This window comes from Australozyma saopauloensis, chromosome 2 (genome assembly GCF_035610405.1).
Source record: "Australozyma saopauloensis chromosome 2, complete sequence".
Lineage (NCBI taxonomy): Eukaryota > Fungi > Ascomycota > Pichiomycetes > Serinales > Metschnikowiaceae > Australozyma > Australozyma saopauloensis.
Genome location: NC_086132.1, coordinates 257,302 through 275,300, shown reverse-complemented (window position 1 = coordinate 275,300; position 17,999 = coordinate 257,302). Strand labels below are relative to the sequence as shown.

Genomic DNA, 17,999 nt, shown 5'->3' with positions numbered 1-17,999 from the left:
TTTCATATCAATTTTGATCGTCATCTGATTACTAAAAATTTGAAATTCAATTGTTATTTCAGTCTAGATAAACATAATTTTTACTTGACAGGCTCTTCCTCGTCGCCTCTGCTTTCCTCATCAGCAATGTCAAAAAGCTGACTGTCAGCATTGGGTTCCTGGTCCGTAAACTCCTCGAAAATTTCCGGATCCAGTTGCACATCAAAGTCGAAATCGGCGTCATCGCCAATCTCCTCCTCATAATTGTCCTCAAAGTTTCCGAACAACTCGTCTTCTTCCTCAGGCACACGTACATAACTACGACGACCTGGGCGGCGACCAAACACAACCCGCATGATCTCTTCCATCACTTTACGGTCAACTTTGCGCAACGTCTTGAAAACAGCAATAGTGCCCGCGACAACGACAATTCCGCTTCGAACAATACGATTCACCACCACATCGACAGAGTTCTCTTCGATTGGCAGGAATTCGTCGTCATCATCAAGACGAATTTGACCCAAACGCAGGAATCCACCATTTCTACGAACACCTTTTTCGTACACGAACCACACAGCGAAAACAAAGACCGCAGAAGGAATAACGAGAAGAAGCAAAAACTTACCCCAACTCATATTCTTGCCGTAGAATTCGTTGAACTCCTGTTGGTGTCCTGGACATGGTCTAGGGTCCCATGAGTCGAGCATCTTCCCACCAGAACAAGTGGATGAAGGAATCTTTCTATAACCAGTAGGTTCGAAATATTGGAAAGTGCCATTCACCAGACACATCTTCTGCATTCTATCCTCTGCAGCGTGTCCGTGAACCAACTTACAAGTGCCATCATTGTCAGCATAAAAGTTAAAGTCACACTCGTAGTCTCTTCTGGTACAAGTACAATTGCGAACAACAACGCTTCCTTCCTCCAATGGCGAGGCTCCGATGAAACAATCGTTGTGGCCGTTGGCACGGCGCAAGTACTTGGTTTCACGACCAAACAAGCAATTGTCCGAAGATTCGGGGTGTTTTGGAGTCCAATATTCGAAGTCGTCTTCTGAAGGATTATCAAGATCAAGCTGACACTGTCTGGAATAGAAGTGAGTGAAATCAATGTAGAAAATCTTTGTGTTCAGTTTAAGCGAGCCCTTCTCGCCAGCAAAAATCACAAACTTACGGGCTGTATCTGTTGGTACAGTGGCCAAATCCCAAATCTGTACAGGCTCATCAGTGAATTCATATGTTGACCAGGTATCTCCGTTGTCAGTGGAGTAAAGAATCTCTTTTGTGGGATCAACTGCATTGACCAACGTGAGAATAGTTCCTCTGTCTCCAAACTCCCACATATAGCTTCCTTTCCGGATTTCTCTCCATGTGATACCTCCGTCTGTTGACAAAAACGTGCTCAAATTAGAAAAGTCCAAATATTCACCAACATTACCAACGCCAATCAAGTAACCAATTGCTGATGTAGACGAAAATGTATCACGATAATCTGGGCGTTCAGTGAACCCCTGCAAATGGAGGGCACAACGCGAGAGAGGACTGCCAATGCAATCGTACTTTCTCCCTTCGAAATCAACTGCCGGTGGAGCCAAATAATGCCATTCGCTTCCCTCGTTGTAAGAAATTTTCGTTTGAAGTCTTTTACTGCCGACCTGATTAGGGTTAAGGACAACGTTGGCAAGAAGAACACCCTCTATAATATCCACCCTGTCGAAATCAGTATACCCTTGTGAGTTTCTATTCACATCTGGCAAAGCGGTGATATAGTATGTTCCATTTGAATTGGATTTGAGAATTGTGCCGACTTCTTGTCCACTCTTTTTGTTTGTGGTGACATGCAAGAAAATGGATTGACTTTCAGACTCTAGAATGGTGTAGCCAGTCTGCGCCTCCACTTTAAAGTCGCTTGGAAAGAACGCAGTAGAGAAGTTCTCGCCATCAGAGGTAATTTGTGCAATGAGCTCTTTTTGGTCATCATTAACGCTGGCAACGAAAACGAATTTTGAGCGCAACGCGAAGTCAACGATGCTTTCAAAAAGAACTTTGGATTCTTTGAAATAATTTGAAGAGGATACTAACTTTCTTTTGCTACCAGACGCCACAGCACAATAGATCAATTCCGATGAAATACCTAGCGTCTCATTGACGAAGGCACACCTTCCGGTGTCCTTAAGTAGCTCTTCGAAAGAATTTCCACCATCTGTGGTATAGTACAGCTGGCATCTAGATCCCGAAAAGGAGCCACAACCTTCGCCTGTGTAATATATGAATTTCATTTTATCCTTAGGATGGAAAGTAATGGCATTACCAGATTGAGGAGGTGCTCCAGGTGCTTCGTACTTCGTGAAGAAATACCCACCATCTGTGGAGTAATAGATGTTCTCCTCGGAGCACAAGGCAACAGTGCCTGGTACCGTTCCCACTGCGAAATACCTTGTTTTTTCACCAATGGGTATTTTCACAAAAGTTTTGCCTCCATCATTGGATGCATAAGCGTTGTGTTTATCAGTGTTGACTAATATATTGTCCGCATTTTTGTCGCCGGTTTCCACATAAGAATATTGAAGGAGAGAACCCTCGATTTCTGAAAGGCCGCTCATAATTTGAGAGCTATTTGTACTACCGTCCAGTGGGGCGTCCAAATTATCGCACTCAAATTCAGTTTCAGCAACGAAATCCGACTCTTTTTTCTTATTGAAGGCACACAAGTTTCCGGACTTCAATTGTTGGTGAGCAAGTTTGACCTTCTTCGACTTTTGAGTCTTACAATATTCAGCAATTTTTTGCTGATTTGGAACGCAAGCATTCTTCTCAGACAAGTCAAAATATTTAGTACACTCGAAATCCTCCGCAGAACATTCACAAGGATCCTCTTGTACTTTGACATCTTCGAAAAGTTTTTTAACAAGACATTTGGCATCTTGCTTCCGTCTTCTGAAACTTTCTTTGTGTCCCATCACACAAATTGGCTCACTGGAACCGGAGGGGACACGAGCATTGACAACTTCGAAGCTGTCTTCGCCACAAACGGCACCTCCAAACGCCTTTTCGAAGTTGAGAGAATAAGAAACATCCTTACCGTTGTCTTGATTACCGAAAAGAATGGCCTTGGAGCTTGATCCATCGAGGGTAGTAATTATCAGCTGAGGTTGCAAAGGGGCATCCAATTTGAGAGTTTGGAATGATTCGCCTTGATCCAAGGAATAATAAACAATGTCTGTTAAACCTGATTCATAGGGGTGAGATTTGCTTCCAACGGCTACAATGATGTTGCCCTGGTCAGCAAAAGTGTAGATCACAGGCTCAGAAATTGCCATTTTCCAAGTAACACCTCCATCCCGAGATATGAAAGTGGATGATTTGGGAAGAGATACGCGACCTTTGCCAGCATATCCAGCAGCAAGCATGATGTTAGCCGTTGGGCCAGTGACGTACTTGTCATTGTTGGCAACATCGGCTATGCTCCAAATCTGAAGCGAGCAGCCATCATTGACATTGCACTTCTCGTCATCTACAACTTCCATGAGATCCCAGGTCTTTCCATCATCCATGGAGATCTTACTGGTATAATATATCCATTCCTTGGAGAAAGGAGATCCCATCATCGAATTTGATTCACCCAAAATATTTGCGAACCACACACCATCAACGTACTGAGACTTCGTGATCGAATATGGCTCCATATGCTCCAAGGCAGGTTTAAACTGCAATCCATGTGAGTCAGAGGAGAACATGGTGGACTCCCCTATAGAGAAGGTTTTGGGTTGCATGACACTGAGATGGATCGACTCGGGAGAAGAATCCAAAAAGACAATAGCACCGTATTCCATCAGGACGTCAAAGTCAGAGCTCTCAAACGACTTTCCGTCTCTTGAAGTTAAGATAGAGACCTCCGATTTTTGGCTGAAACGATCTTTTTGAACAAGCACCAAAATGAAAGCAGACACAGTCCGAATGTTGATGATTTTACCGGATTTGAAAAGCTCATTCTCGAGTTTGGTTTCTGTTTTGAAAAAGTCGGAGGATACCAATAGTTCAGACTTAGTTGTGTGGCCGAACGAGTTGACGGTATTGCGGGAACAGTAAATGGTCTCTTTGGCAATGTCGGAATCAAAGTCTTTCTCAGAGAAGGCAAACTTACAAGCCTCGGCGTCTTCTACGAGCGCCTTGGGGTCTGACTTAAAACCATCTCTGGTGTAGAAGTGGTGAGGCTTGCACAGCCACAGGAAGATCCCGCCCGTGCAAACTTCAAGCTTGATGATTGCCAAGTTCTTGTCTTCACGATGAAAGTTGACATTTCCAACGGACCAAGTTTCGCTGGACTTTGGTGGTTTTACGGTGAACTTGGACCAAGACTTACCAACGTCGTTGGTGACAAAGTGGGTTGCTCCAGTTGTGAAAGCAATAGCCCGTTCCTTTACGTTGGGATCTACAATCATCTCCTCGATCTCAAACCCAGCCATTTCGGGCACTTTGGTCCAGGTAGCACCATCATCGGTGGAGCGTTCCACAGACTTACTTTTAATGATGAGAACAGTCGACGAATCATCGAAGTAGATTTGCCAGGAGATGGGCGAATCATGTATGGTTTGTTTTACCTCTGGAGTGAAATCCTCAGCCCGGGTATGCAATCCTAGACTAAGAAGAACCAACACTACCAACAGTGGCCAGCACCAATTGGCTCGGAGCATTTTTCAGTAATAGCTATCTATATAAACGGTCTCAATTGGTCCTTTTGTGAGAATATACGACACGGCCTCGTTCTGGCAAGCACTCTTTGTCGCAATGAAAGAGGGCAGAATGAACGGTGTATATGGAGTCGGAAATAAAAACGAGCGGAGATTTGTGCGCGGAATATCGCCTGCTTTTATAGTTTACCTTCGAAGCTTGGTCACGAGTCAATTGTGGATGGCAATTGAGAGAGTGACTGTTCACAGGGGTATCTATAAAGAGTAGTAGATTGATATGGACGGTAGTGTGGAGAGAGATCTGGGGGATACTGAAAATGTTTGGTGATAATGGATTTGGGGGTGGAAATTGTATTTATTTTGTTTTAGGTTGAATTAGACAAGTTTTCTAGTTTTCGTTTGGATTGTTGTTTATAAGTATTGGTTCTTTTGGTTCTGATGTGAATGATAGATCGAAACTTGACTGTGTAGATGTACGCTGGAATTTACATGAATCGAACGGTGCCGGCTATTAAATATCTCGTGGAAGTTTCTCGAGCTCGAATTTTTAAATTTCTATTTTAATTCCTCATGATTTCACTATGGCCCAGAGAGTAAAGTAGTCATGTAAACTTTCAGATTCATCTAGCACAGCGCATCCCAACCTCTTCGACTAATAAAAAGCGAGAATATTGTTGATAAGAACGTCAATAAAATGTGGCCCCGAACTTGGTTCAAGTCTGTCCGGATCCATTCAGAAAGAACGAGAGAACACGAATACTCACAGTGAAGCACCAACACACAATGCAAAACACCGTAGAATCACCCTTTCGATTCAAAGCCATATCAATCACCCGCGACAGATTGAAATTCTTTAAAGTTCTAGTATGTATGCATTACCCTTGTTGCACAATCTACACCAGAGAGAACACGCTACTCAACCGGGACCATTTTCTCCCTCTCTAATCAACCGGCACACCTTAATTCAAACGCCATTAAACATTAATAAAATCCTCGCTACCAAGCAAACTCAAAGAAACAGCCTGATCCACAACAGCTACACTAGCATTGAAATCATACTGTCTACCCAAATAATCCGCTAGACTAAAGTTGAATCCCGCAAAGCTGGTACTGAACACTTCGAGATCCTGTTTTTGGATCCGGAGAATCGCCGCAAGAGCCGGCTTTTGTGTTTGTCTGACGAAAACATCGTAGTGTCTAGCCAGTCCCATCAATCCGTACATTTCGGATAAAGCCTGCTCCACAATTGCTCTCCATGTTAGAAGATCCACGTCAATATTATCATAAAGGGCTGGATTGACATTCTGAAGTTGTGGGTCTACTGTTCTGGGGTTAGTACAATGAGGAAAGTGGGCCAGAATTGAAGTAATTTATAGGTATAAGTACTACCAAGCAATCAATCTCGGATCTACTAAGAAACCCACATACATTTGTAGTCTGACGTAGTGCCAATCAGACATTTTAGGAGTGTTATTAGGATCAGATTAGCAGATGGAGATGATCTGGAAAAAAAGGGAAAATGTAAAATTATGAGATACAATGAGTTACAACCCAAAGAAATGAATTCGTGTATTTTCGTATTCTTCAATAATCAGATCTCAAATCGCTGTAATGACATACTTATGGTTGTTGAGTTTTGAGTGCCCTCTCTGACGAACAATCAGAACAAGTCTGTGCCAGAACGATAAGAAATCGATGGACTTTCAAAGTCGGCAGTGCAAATTTGTATATGTACATCGCTGGAGCTGCTGCTGTAGTCGCTCGATGCACTGGGCGGGGCCTTTCTGTCGTTGCATACAGAGTCGACCGACAATGACAGACTCAAATACTTCTCGAAGTATGGCGCGTACTTGTAGTTGTATTTAAACTGGGTCAAGTCAGGTTGGAGCTGGTCCGATAAGCCTTTGGGCGAGATATCTCCGCAACGACGGTATGAATGTGCGCCATTTCCTTGGGAACCCACTGAAAACCTTCCTTCAATGCTCGGCGAGTGACATCTGTTGTAGTTCTCATCAATGGGTGCTTCATTGTTTGTGGATTGTTCCTGGCGGGGGCCAGCCCGTGTAGTACAGACAGACCCACCCAGCTCAAAAGCACCCATCTCGCTGAGAAAACAGTCATTGGAATTGTTCACCATGGTTGGTTTCCGTAAATCGCTCGGATGGCTGTAGCCATAGGGTGGATACGAAGAGAACCCCGTGGTGTTCACAAACCAAGGATATGGCAGATCTGGCCGTACCGATTTCAGTTGAAAGGGCAGATCTTCTACACAAACATCTGGGGTCAAGAGTCGATCTATGCCCTCCTTCAGGAAAGTAACATTTCGGGAATTGCTTATTGCAACAGGAATGGCATTCTCTGGAACGGGAACACCTGGTGCCGCCCGAATTATACGGGTTCCGCGCGGGAGCTCCGAAAGAGAGATTTGTATGATTGGCTCAGATGTCTTGAAATTCCCATTTCTTCTGGTCACGCCAGATTCAGCTGTTTTGGAGGGACTTCTACCCGTAAACCGTCTCGAGCCCTGTGGCTGACGAAAACCAAGATCAAAGCTCAGGAAAATCACTGCAAATAAAGCTCGCTCCATTTGACGCTCATGGCGCCACTCCAAAAGTTGCTGTGGTCGATACACCTGTTTCATCTGGAAAAGAGGGTGCTAGTATTGGCTGCAAAATGGGTGCAAAACCAGATTAATCAAAGGCGAGAGGTTGTGAGAGGAATATTTACCAGTAACGAATTGGAATCTATAATATTTTGTAAATGTTAGATAAAGAAACTATTTATTATTTTAGAAATTTTAATGTGCATATCTGAATTCAGTGTGATTCACTGGTTCGAGAGTCATGTAAAGAACCCGAATATTTAGCGGAACCAGAAAAGACGGACAGTATACTCATAAGTATTCTACTTTGCTGAACCGTATTATTTCTCGAGATTTATATTTGGTGCTTGTGCATTGCACAAATCAGCCTTTTCACTACAGAGACAAGCCAAACAGAAAGAAAAAAGAATTGTCTATGAAAAACTTCAACCAAAAGAGAGATTAGAACATAAAAACAGAAATCAAAAAACAAAAATAGATATTATAGTATGACTTTGAGCCTTTAACCTACTCTTCACAACGTAACTGAATCAAACAAAAAAAGACCTTGCCAATACAATCAGACGCAAAATCGTGATCGATAATAAATTTCAAGAATCCAAAAAACAATCCTAGACCCCAAAAGTCCAAAAAATAACGACAACTGCAGGATTCGAACCTGCGCGGGCAAAACCCAAAAGATTTCAAGTCTTTCTCCTTAACCGCTCGGACAAGTTGCCTTATTGAAATAAAAGCTCCAAGTAGACCTACACAACCTATTTACCAGATCTATGATGTGTATCTGTTATTCTCACGCGGCAAAGAAAGTATCAATTTCAAAACATTACTGAACAATATTCTACCCTATTTATCCTAAAATTTATATCACTATCTCTTAACTGCCCTCATCACTTCCCCACAGTTCACTGCTTGATCTACTCTCCAACGACCACAATGACATGGCAGGAGGTGAAAGATGACCAGGGCAGAGTCTACTACTATAACAGCGAGACTCAGGAAACATCATGGGAGAATCCAGAAGCTGCAGCGGCACTGGGATGGACGACTTATACCACAGATGATGGAAAAGAATACTACTACAATAACTCCACGGGAGAAACGACTTGGGACAAGCCGGAGGAGCTTGCGGCTCAATCTGAGGATAAAACAGAGGATTCTGGAAAAGCATCTAAAAATGGTGAGGATTCTGTTGTGCAAGAGATAGATCAGAAGCCAGATTCGTTAACAGAAGAGGAACAGAAATTGGCACTGGAAGCAGTGGTTGTCAGCAAGCTCAGTGATAGTGTGTTGCGAACCCCTCCATCGGAAGCGCATGAAAATTTCAACAAGATGCTCGAGGATGGAGGTGTAGACTCTACTTGGTCTTTCGATCGAGTCATGAGAGACTTTGTCTCGCGGCCCGAATACTGGGGGCTCAAAAGCGCCATTGAACGTAGAAACACGTTCGAGGAATTCTTGGTGAACAAGCTTAAGGTACAGTCACTGAACAAGACCGAGCTTCTAGAGTCTTTCCGGAAGAATTTCTTGGACGTATTGCAGGGCTACCATGAGAAGGGCTATATCCAGCCTCATACGCGTTGGATCTCCATTAGAAGTCGTTTGATTGAGGAGGAAAATCCCATTTTCAAAAACTCCGTGGTTCCTGACTCTAAGATCGAGCAAATATACCTTGGCTTCACCAACGAGCTCTTGGCACAGAAAACCACCGAGGATAACAAGCTCAAGGACCAGGCTCTTGCGGAATTGGAATCTTACCTATTGCAAATCACTGCGGGCTCAAAAAAGTACGCTACCTCATGGCTGAGCCTTGATGCAACCCTACAAACTGACCCAAGATTTAAAGCCAATAAGCACTTCAAAATATTGACTAAAGTCGATATCGTTCTGCTATATACTGAGAAGGTGTACCCTAAAATCGTGAAGAACATTAGTGATGATCTTGCTTCAATAGAGAAGGTCAACTATCGATCCGATCGCAAAGCTCGTCAAGCTTTCAAACAGATTCTTCAAAGTAAAGCTATCCAAGCAAACTCTTCATTCATGGACCTAAATATCGAGGACGAAGACGCATTTATCGAGATTTGTGGCAGAAAAGGATCCTCTCCTTTGCAGCTCTTCTGGGATATAGTCGAGGAGAAAAAGCAGCTATTAAGAGTCAAGAAGGATTTGATTGAACATAGTCTCTCTTCTCTGAATGAAGAAGGCCTATTCGAGAAGGCAATGAATTCTTTCGATAACTTCATTAATTCCTTAAAATCACTTAAAGATGAGAGTCTATCAGTTTTTGACTTCGAAGACGAATCAACGTTCGATGAATTGAAAGCTCTCTATGATACTATAAAGAGCGATAAAGAAGCTCAGAAACAGAAGACAATCTTGCGGATCAAGCATGAGCTCGAGGACCACGCAAACGCGTTGTCCACATGGATTGTTAGGAACCAGACTCTATTGAAGCCAATATCGGGCCATAGTGACAGAGAAAATAAAGATGCGGAGAAGGATAATATTCAATTGGATGAATGGAAAATCGCTTTGGAAGAAGCAGCACCCTACAAAGCCTTGCACAAGTTGATACAAGAACAATGCGAGCTCACTGAAGAAGAGACAGATACAAAAGAGCGCGAAATTTTACAGAGTAGTATCAAAAGTGCTCTAGAGAATTTGGATGTTACTGCAAAGCACAGACAAATGCCCGAAACTCAGAAACCAGAAGCAAAAAGAGCTAGAACAGACTCTGAGAAAAAGCCTGTTCTCATGAATTATTAAGAAACCAATGAATCATGATCTGAATTGTTATTATCCTACAAGTGTACTATAACTTGACGCCATTCGTTCATTTGACTACGGATTACTTCTCAACTGAGGAAGCGCAATCGCTGCTGTAACCAAACAATCTTTCGCCAAAGTACTTCACCATCCTTGTGATGAAGCCGTGTTGTTTGCGGTTGCATGGGTCACAGGTCCAATGCGTCTGGTACCAAGAATTATAGTCATACTGATTGTTGGACACATCACTACAATCTGTGGCGTCAATTCTCATTTCGATCTCAACAACGTCCTCTGAGTCCGTGTTCTCATCCCTGAGACTGAGTCTGACAGGCCCGCGAAGAATGTTCTTTTTTCCAGCAGCTTTGACACCGACACTGCTTTGGCGCTTTTCCTGGGACACTTGCGACTCTGAACTAATTCCATTGACATCAGCATCAGGATATGGCCAATTGAGGCGATTCAATGAAATTGCAAAGACTGCGGGGAGGAAAACAAATGTGAAGAAGAATCTCATGATGGGTGATAGAGGGAAAATGAGGAAACCAAAGAAGGGCAGACATTTCGCTGGTTTAAATACAGCCGCGTAAAACGCACACAGCAGTGATGATTAAAATTGCAGGACTGATTGTCAATACTTCCAAATCCTGGCGGCATTGTTGAACCTCTTAATCTCTCTAATTTAGATGAATAAATGGCCCCCGCATCAGTGGAACGGAAGATCTGATTCTACTTTGGAAGAAACTCATTGTGCACTTTGTTTCATGGTATGAATGTTACACTTGGCATTGCTGATGCTTATAGAATTTACGCAAATCCTTTGAGGTTTAGGAGTCTCTGGCACTGATAGGGGCGAGCAAAATAAGGATAATTAGTTTCGAAAGCTGATCAATTTCCAGATTTGGAGTGAGTTTCTTCGGAAGGAATTTACTTATTTAGTCATTCCATTGTTGCACAATGGACATGCAAGGCACGTTACCTCATGGACCTTCAGACTTTTCATTTCTGCCCAGTGATCTGCAGATTCGAAACCCATACAATGAAAGATTAGAGAATTCTAATTCCAGTGACATACCAAGCGAGAATTTGGGATGAATCTAATATTCCGTTTGGTCATTGAGAGAATCTCTTTTACATAATTTTCGGATCAAGGGAGATGATGTGCTCGGCAGAATAGAATCTAGATATAAGTGAAAACAAACCAAGTGCTCTTATGGCACAAAAATTGTACAGCGGACGTTCATTTCGTGATGCGGAGCCTGTGCATGTGTTCCTTCAGCCATAAATGGTCAAATTTGCCGCATGCGTCAGGCATCCGATCAAAGAAGTGGTGAATTTGCCTCAATGGCAAATTTCAAATCAATTTGGCAGATCCTCGTAGAAAAAACCAAGCCACATGGCTTACAGGCCACAAACTCAGCCATCATTAGAGTACTACACTATCCAAGCACTGGTAGACCAGAAAGGACGCCCAGGCGTAATTTTTCGCTCCCAAGAAACTATTGATAGAATAGAAATGAAAAAAAAGGTAAAAAGTGAATGATATTTGAAATCTATTCTGTAAATTTCCTACTCAATATCTCCCCCATACTATACCTCACACTCCTGTACCAATATAATCTGTAGCTACTATCACTACTAACATATGGTACGTAATTGCCTCCCACACCGCCCAATTCCTGATCCTAACTCTCCAGTCACAATCATTGAAGCCATATCTTACCGCTGTCAGAACATCGTTGACCGCGGCCATCTGCTTAGAGGACTTTTCGTCACAATTGGTGGAAAGACACAACCGGCCCGAAATAGAGGTCGATAACTCACACAACCCCGAGCTTCTTTTAAATCCGGTCACCATTGCCAGAAATGAACACGAGAAGATCTTGATTGAGCCTTCGATCAACTCTGTACGTGTGTCGATTAACATTAAACAAGCAGATGAAATCGAGCAGATTCTTGTGAGACAATTCACGCGGTTTTTGACGCAGAGAGCAGAGAATTTCTTCATTTTGAGAAGAGTGCCTGTGAAGGGCTATGACATTTCGTTTTTGATCACAAACTTCCACACAGAGCTGATGTTGAAGGACAAGTTGGTGGACTTCATCATTGAGTTCATGGAGGAGGTCGATAAGGAAATCAGTGAAATGAAGTTGTTCTTGAACGCACGTGCGCGTGTCATTGCTGAGGCTTATTTGACTCCGTTTGATTAGGGAGTTTCTCTCTGTGGTGTGGTGTACTGGTACATAAATCATATACAATAAAGGATAAAACTTTAGCTTTTTCAAGTTAAGGACAGTTGAAAACGATTTAATTACGCAAAGTGTCTTTGGTCTCTACACGTTGAATTCTCGTATTGGTTCTCGTCAAATGTTCGTTATGTATTGCAGCTAATTTTCTTGCTTCAATGAATCATGGGAGTTGTGTCGAGCTAATCCCGGCTGTTCATTGGAATAATCCTCGCTCGTCACATACTTCTGCAGGCGAATTATCTCTGGCGACAATCCCCGCGATGAATGAGGAGAGTTGCCCACCTGGCTCCCTCGTGCGCTCGTGTTCCCTTGCTGGAATGGTTGTGGAGAATTGTAAGGTGATTGCACAGAGGCATGAGATGGAATTCGGAAGGACTGAGCGGACCCAGGATGAACATTGTCCTTCTCCCTGTTTTGGACAGAAGAATTGGCTCTATTTGTCGCGGCTTGGTTGCTGAGAAAGAGGCTGTTTGACGCAGTGTGGAGACTTGGGTGATTTTGGCCATAGGTCAGCATGGGAGAATTCATTTCGGTATTCTTGGCAGCGTGAACAGTTGGAACTTGGTGAACTGAAGGCAGGTTTTGCGCCTGTTGTGAATGACTTTGTACCGAAGGCAGGCGCATTGGTTGTTGACTAAAGGGCAGGAGTTTCTGAGCTGTTTTGCTATGATCAATTGTGGGAACATTTGGGACCATTGTAGGCTGCTCAGTACTCTCAGTCAATAAACCAGGAATTTGGTTAAGAACTAGGTCGAGCTTTTGCAAAGCATCACTGACCTGTGGGAATCCCTTAGAGGATATCTTCAAAATCCAGCGGTAGTTGAATATATGTTCTTTATAGCTCTCAGCCTCCTCCTTTGAGGTGGCAGAAATAAAAAGCAAAGCAGCAAAAGTTCCAATTAATGTGATATTTGAGGTCGAGGAACAGTGCCAGAATGAATGAATGTGTTCGGGTTTTAGATCACGAACGAACTCAATCGAAGCCAAGAGTCTGGTCTTGGCTGCTGTCCGGCAGACTGTTACCAACTCCTCCGAAATACTTGAGCCTTTCGAACTTTGCTGATAAATAGTTGTTATAATTTTCCTGTGGAGAGTTAACTCGGCGGCAAAGTAAGCGAGCTGAAGATACCCATTCGAGCACAATTTGCGGGGCTGCACTGAGTTCATTTGGAGTTCAACAGGCAAAGAGTGGTACCATAGACGAAGCTTGAGTTGAATGGGCTTTGCAATTCGCAAGACCTCATTTATATCCGTGATATCCCGCATGGCCTTCATAGAGAAAAACGAATCTAAGATCTCAGAAACAATAGCCGACAATCCGATGAGGTTCATGAAATTTTTCTTTCCATTTGTGATATCTGATGAACCTTCTTTCAAGTCACCATCGCCATGCTTTTCTGGGAAATCTTCCTCAGCCAATTCCAGAACAATGAAGTTGATGTCATTTATGTGCAGCGGCCGTGAGTTTTTCAACGATAACCACTTGTCCTCCAAATAGACTGCCCAAGCAAGTCTTTTTCGAAGCCCTCTTTCCCACTTCGGAAGCTTCCAATTGTCGCAATCGAGACCCAAGCCCAATTCTTCCGCTAATGCAACGACTTGAGAGCACAATACCCAATCATTGTAGTCAGAATCATTGAAGGACGAGTTCAAAAGAGCAGAAGCTTGAGAAATGGAATCTTTTGGTGCTCGTTCTTCGTTATTAGCATGAAGGATATGTTTGCATTGCAACAATAATAGCCCGGCCTGAACCGCACTCAATTTGGGGCGCTTGAGAATCTCCAAAGTGTAGTTTGTGAGAGCGATTTTGAGAATAAGCTCAACATTGGGTTTAGGATATCTGTTCAAATGAGGGTCATAATCCCACCATTGGATGGCGAGAACGTATACTGCAGCCAAAAGAGGTGCATTGAATTCTCTGTGGGTCCGGGAATACTTCTCCAAGAAAACTTTCTTGTGAAGCACGGGATATGAGGGATGGATTATTCGAAAGTAAAGATCTATGAGGATCTGGCCATGGGGAGCTATAAATTTCTCAATGGAATCAACATCTGTCGTCATGTTCTGGAATGAGTGCTTCGATTGATCGTCTTTGAGAACAAATTGAGTACGTGGGCCAACTTTTCGGAGCAGTATAGAGTCACTCAAATTTACTTGCTCAATTTTATTGTGGCTTGAAGGACCCGAACCGGGCGCTGATGGGGGTTTTGCTTGAGCCCCAAGAACGACCTCCAAAAGATTGTTGTCGAACAAATACGAAGTAGGACCTACATAGAATGAGGAGCGCGGGAACTGTAGAGAGAGAGTCTTTTTGAGAAGTGAATTGTTCATGGCCGAATAGTCTTGCACTGGAGCCACTGTTCGAATGGGCACGTTAGGCGGAATGATATCGTGATGACTCAACACCGAGTCGTTCAACTTCGCTCGTTTAGGCTCCGGCTCCTTTGAATGTGTGTGAGAATTGAAGGTGCATGCTATATCCTTGGCGTCACACTGAGAACAGGTGCTAGCGCCAGGGAGAACCAAGCATTTGGTCTTTCTACGGCGGCAGTTATCACAGGGCCGGCGCTGTTTCGTCGTAGTGGTGCGAATCTCAGGTGGGTTGTCGGCATACACACTATTCTGATACTGGATTCGTTGCATGATGGGATTATTGGGTGGTGGGGCTGCAGATGCCGTAGTTGGAAAATCATACGGAGAGGCCATGAACTCCGGGTTCTGGCCCATTAGTAGGTTGGACGCCCAGTCCAAATAGCCCGGGTCGTCTGACGGATCCTGCTTCTTCACAAACGTGTTTGCAGCTGGCTGTGAATGTTCCATATTGTGAAGATCGTACGTAGATGAACCTAACGAGTTCAACTTGGGATCAGACAGATTGGGCCCCGGCCGTCCGGCATTGGGAGGTCCCGCCAGAGGCGGAAAATTGTTGTTGGACAGCTGTCCGTTCATTAGCGGAACAGAATTCGATTATGGTAAATAAGAACAGGGTCGTGTGAATTGAAAGGTGATGATACAGGCTTCGGAGGCGAGGAAGCTAATAGGTACCACTGATGACTCAGATTGTAGATGTGGGTGATTATATCCAGGTGCTTGAAAAGAGACGCGAGCCCGTTGTGGGTGTAATTTGAAGATTAACCCCACTGTTTTAGTTTCGCTTACTAGATGAGTAGTCGTGCGAAGAACGTACAGATACGGGATGGGATGGAGAGGTAGGTGTGAGAGTCCGGACATTCTGGCGTGATTCCGAGCAGAAAAGATTTTGGAGAAAGAGAATGAAATAAAATAATTGGAGTTACTTTGTTTTTAGGGTGGGGCAATCAATACATTTAGATGGGTCGACGGCCAAAGCCAGTTCGAATGATACTGTAAGACCCATTTATTGCGTTTGCAGTGAAATTGAGAAAAAATCAGAAATTGTTATTGTTTTCGTTATTATTAATTGTTTGTTTTTTTGTTTAGCTGGTTGTCACCGTCAATGTGCGCAGTTCTGACTACTTATTTCAGATGTGATCAGTATTGATCTGCAAGGCATCATTTATGGATGGAACAAACTTTTGAGAATGAAAGCGGGTCTTAGTAATGCTTGCGCGGATTTCATTTCGTCAAATTAGCCCTATTCTCAAAAAAAATCTGAATTCCAAGTCTCAGATATGTGCTTGTGTTGAACTGCTACGCCAACCTTATCATCAATCCAACATTCTATTTGAGAGTTTCAAAACTTGCACAAACATTTATTTACTTCTATCTGTTTGAAATAAGCCAGTTTTCTTATAAAATTCCAATAGTCCATCATCATCTACATCTTCATGATCTCCACACAACCTCAATACTACCTTGATGAGCTCATGAACAAGCGGCAGTCGCTAGAATTGAGTGACATACAGGACGAAGATGATCGAAAGCACAGACAGCTAAGAAAGAAGAAAAAACTCAATTCTCGTAGAGAAGTTCGCATTCTGTTTGACGATGAAGAAGATGAATTAGTCCCCATTCTTACCAACAAGGTGAAGGAGGTAGAATCGAAGCTAAGCAGGTTCGGTCAACAAAGAAACGTTAATTTGGCGCCAGAATTGGGTTCCAGTGGTGGCCATGATGCGATAAATGTAACAGATCCCGAAAACGATCCGGCAATGGTGTTGGACGAGATCGAATCTGAGGATTCGCTTGCGTCCATCCCGAATATCCAGAATTTTTGTCGTGAACTCATTGACTCATACGAAAAGCGAAATCTCCACGATTTGTTTGACTCGGTAGAGACCAATTGTGCGTTTAGGTTACTCTTGTATGCTATAGTGTATGGTCAAGCAGCTTCCTGGCCAACTCCTAATCTCTTTGTGAGGGTTCTCCACCAGCTCAACTCGCAAGTAGATGCAGAGAATCTCCTTCTGGCCAAGTTTAGCAATCAAAAGAAGACTAGGTTGCCAAAAGAGAACCAGCTGCCAAAGAAGCCCCTCCAGCTTACACCAACCGTGGTCGGTGAGCTCCGAAAAGCATTAGCTATAACAAAAGACCACGTGCTTCTAGTTTCTACACCGCTCGAAGTTCCAGCGCATATCGTAAAGCTATTCCAGTGAATGTTCTGTTCTATTAATCGAATATCCGCTCCCTGAGGTTGTCCCAAAATCCCTTGTCATAAATATTCGTCAACACCTCAATCAGATTGATCTGCTTGAGAATGTGCTGGCGATCATCTGCATCTATTACCACATGTTCATCATCAAGACTGATGTAAACCTCCTGAATCGTGCCGTTGGTGCTGACGGACGCTTTTTCCACATACACATCCATATCTTGCACGTAGTAAAGAAGGCCCAAGTCGATCAAATACTCAACTTCGCCCCACTTATCGGCCTCGTTGGTCGTGACCCCCAAGTAAATGTAGCGGAGATGTAGACCTGCAAAAGCGCCGGTGATCAACGAGAAGATCACCCCCAATATCATCAAAATGCCAGCAATCTTGTTGTAGTACTGCAGCGCAACGATCAACTTCCAAAGCCCTCTCGGAGCCTTCTGCATTCCCAAGAGTCTCCAGCAGAGATAGGCGCCATAGCCCATCATAGTAACGTTCGCCACGAGATACAAAAGAAACCACCGGTAATTATTCTGGCCCACGCAATTGTTGAGCCAGATACAGTGGTGATCAAAGCGTAGAATGCATCGATCGCATGTTGAGCAATGTTTCAGCCGCGCTGGTTTCTCCAACTGACAGGTGGAACAGTGTCTTCCAAAGAAGATGAGGCCATCATTGGGATACCTACGTAGACTCTGGTCTAGATTCCGGGCATTCAACTGGCCCGGGTCACTGAAGACAGCCAATTCGGTGGATACTACCACTGCTGCCACTGTCACTATAATACATATGCCATGTAGAGTGCCTACGATTTCATTCTTGACCAATTGAGGATACACATGCACGAAGAACTGATGGAGACAAAAGCCCACAATCGCCACGTAGAATGCAGGCACGAGCCACTTCAAAAACGTATATACGGATTGGTTTGTCGTCATGAACCTGACGGCTATACCGTTGATGTTCATTATCTGTACGTATAACCGATGGATCCATGTATGGCGGAATGACGGCAGGTTGCCAAAGAGCACGGTGGCTATTATGAGGGCAAGCGCAAGAATGAGTATTAGAACAATCATTCTATTTTTTCTGCCCCTGTGATCTGGATCGAGATGGTGTTATGGTGAACTGGGGTAACTGCA

The 17,999-nt window shown here is 43.6% G+C and overlaps 7 protein-coding genes and 1 non-coding gene across 8 annotated transcripts; 3 read left to right on the top strand and 5 right to left on the bottom strand.

Moving 5' to 3' along the window:
- Positions 1 to 80: 80 nt before the first annotated feature.
- On the bottom strand, positions 81 to 4,673 carry PUMCH_001371 (uncharacterized protein; the record flags this gene model as incomplete). Its single annotated transcript, XM_063020427.1, has 1 exon — positions 81 to 4,673. The coding sequence occupies one exon, from the start codon at positions 4,671 to 4,673 to the stop codon at positions 81 to 83; it is 4,593 nt and encodes a 1,530-aa protein (XP_062876497.1).
- A 1,657-nt stretch (positions 4,674 to 6,330) lies between these two features.
- PUMCH_001370 (uncharacterized protein) lies at positions 6,331 to 7,311 on the bottom strand (the record flags this gene model as incomplete). Its single annotated transcript, XM_063020426.1, has 1 exon — positions 6,331 to 7,311. The coding sequence occupies one exon, from the start codon at positions 7,309 to 7,311 to the stop codon at positions 6,331 to 6,333; it is 981 nt and encodes a 326-aa protein (XP_062876496.1).
- A 598-nt stretch (positions 7,312 to 7,909) lies between these two features.
- Positions 7,910 to 7,991, bottom strand: PUMCH_001369. The gene has a single exon. It is a non-coding gene; the product is annotated as a tRNA-Ser (tRNA).
- Positions 7,992 to 8,205: 214 nt separating this feature from the next.
- PUMCH_001368 (uncharacterized protein) lies at positions 8,206 to 10,038 on the top strand (the record flags this gene model as incomplete). Its single annotated transcript, XM_063020425.1, has 1 exon — positions 8,206 to 10,038. One exon carries the CDS (start codon positions 8,206 to 8,208, stop codon positions 10,036 to 10,038), a length of 1,833 nt encoding a protein of 610 aa, XP_062876495.1.
- A 2,075-nt stretch (positions 10,039 to 12,113) lies between these two features.
- PUMCH_001367 (uncharacterized protein) lies at positions 12,114 to 12,248 on the top strand (the record flags this gene model as incomplete). The annotated part of the gene is made up of 1 exon (XM_063020424.1): positions 12,114 to 12,248. The coding sequence occupies one exon, from the start codon at positions 12,114 to 12,116 to the stop codon at positions 12,246 to 12,248; it is 135 nt and encodes a 44-aa protein (XP_062876494.1).
- Positions 12,249 to 12,425: 177 nt separating this feature from the next.
- Positions 12,426 to 15,236, bottom strand: PUMCH_001366 (uncharacterized protein; the record flags this gene model as incomplete). The annotated part of the gene is made up of 1 exon (XM_063020423.1): positions 12,426 to 15,236. The coding sequence occupies one exon, from the start codon at positions 15,234 to 15,236 to the stop codon at positions 12,426 to 12,428; it is 2,811 nt and encodes a 936-aa protein (XP_062876493.1).
- Positions 15,237 to 16,093: 857 nt separating this feature from the next.
- On the top strand, positions 16,094 to 16,861 carry PUMCH_001365 (uncharacterized protein; the record flags this gene model as incomplete). Its single annotated transcript, XM_063020422.1, has 1 exon — positions 16,094 to 16,861. The coding sequence occupies one exon, from the start codon at positions 16,094 to 16,096 to the stop codon at positions 16,859 to 16,861; it is 768 nt and encodes a 255-aa protein (XP_062876492.1).
- A 13-nt stretch (positions 16,862 to 16,874) lies between these two features.
- On the bottom strand, positions 16,875 to 17,936 carry PUMCH_001364 (uncharacterized protein; the record flags this gene model as incomplete). The annotated part of the gene is made up of 1 exon (XM_063020421.1): positions 16,875 to 17,936. One exon carries the CDS (start codon positions 17,934 to 17,936, stop codon positions 16,875 to 16,877), a length of 1,062 nt encoding a protein of 353 aa, XP_062876491.1.
- Between the last annotated feature and the right edge of the window lie 63 nt (positions 17,937 to 17,999).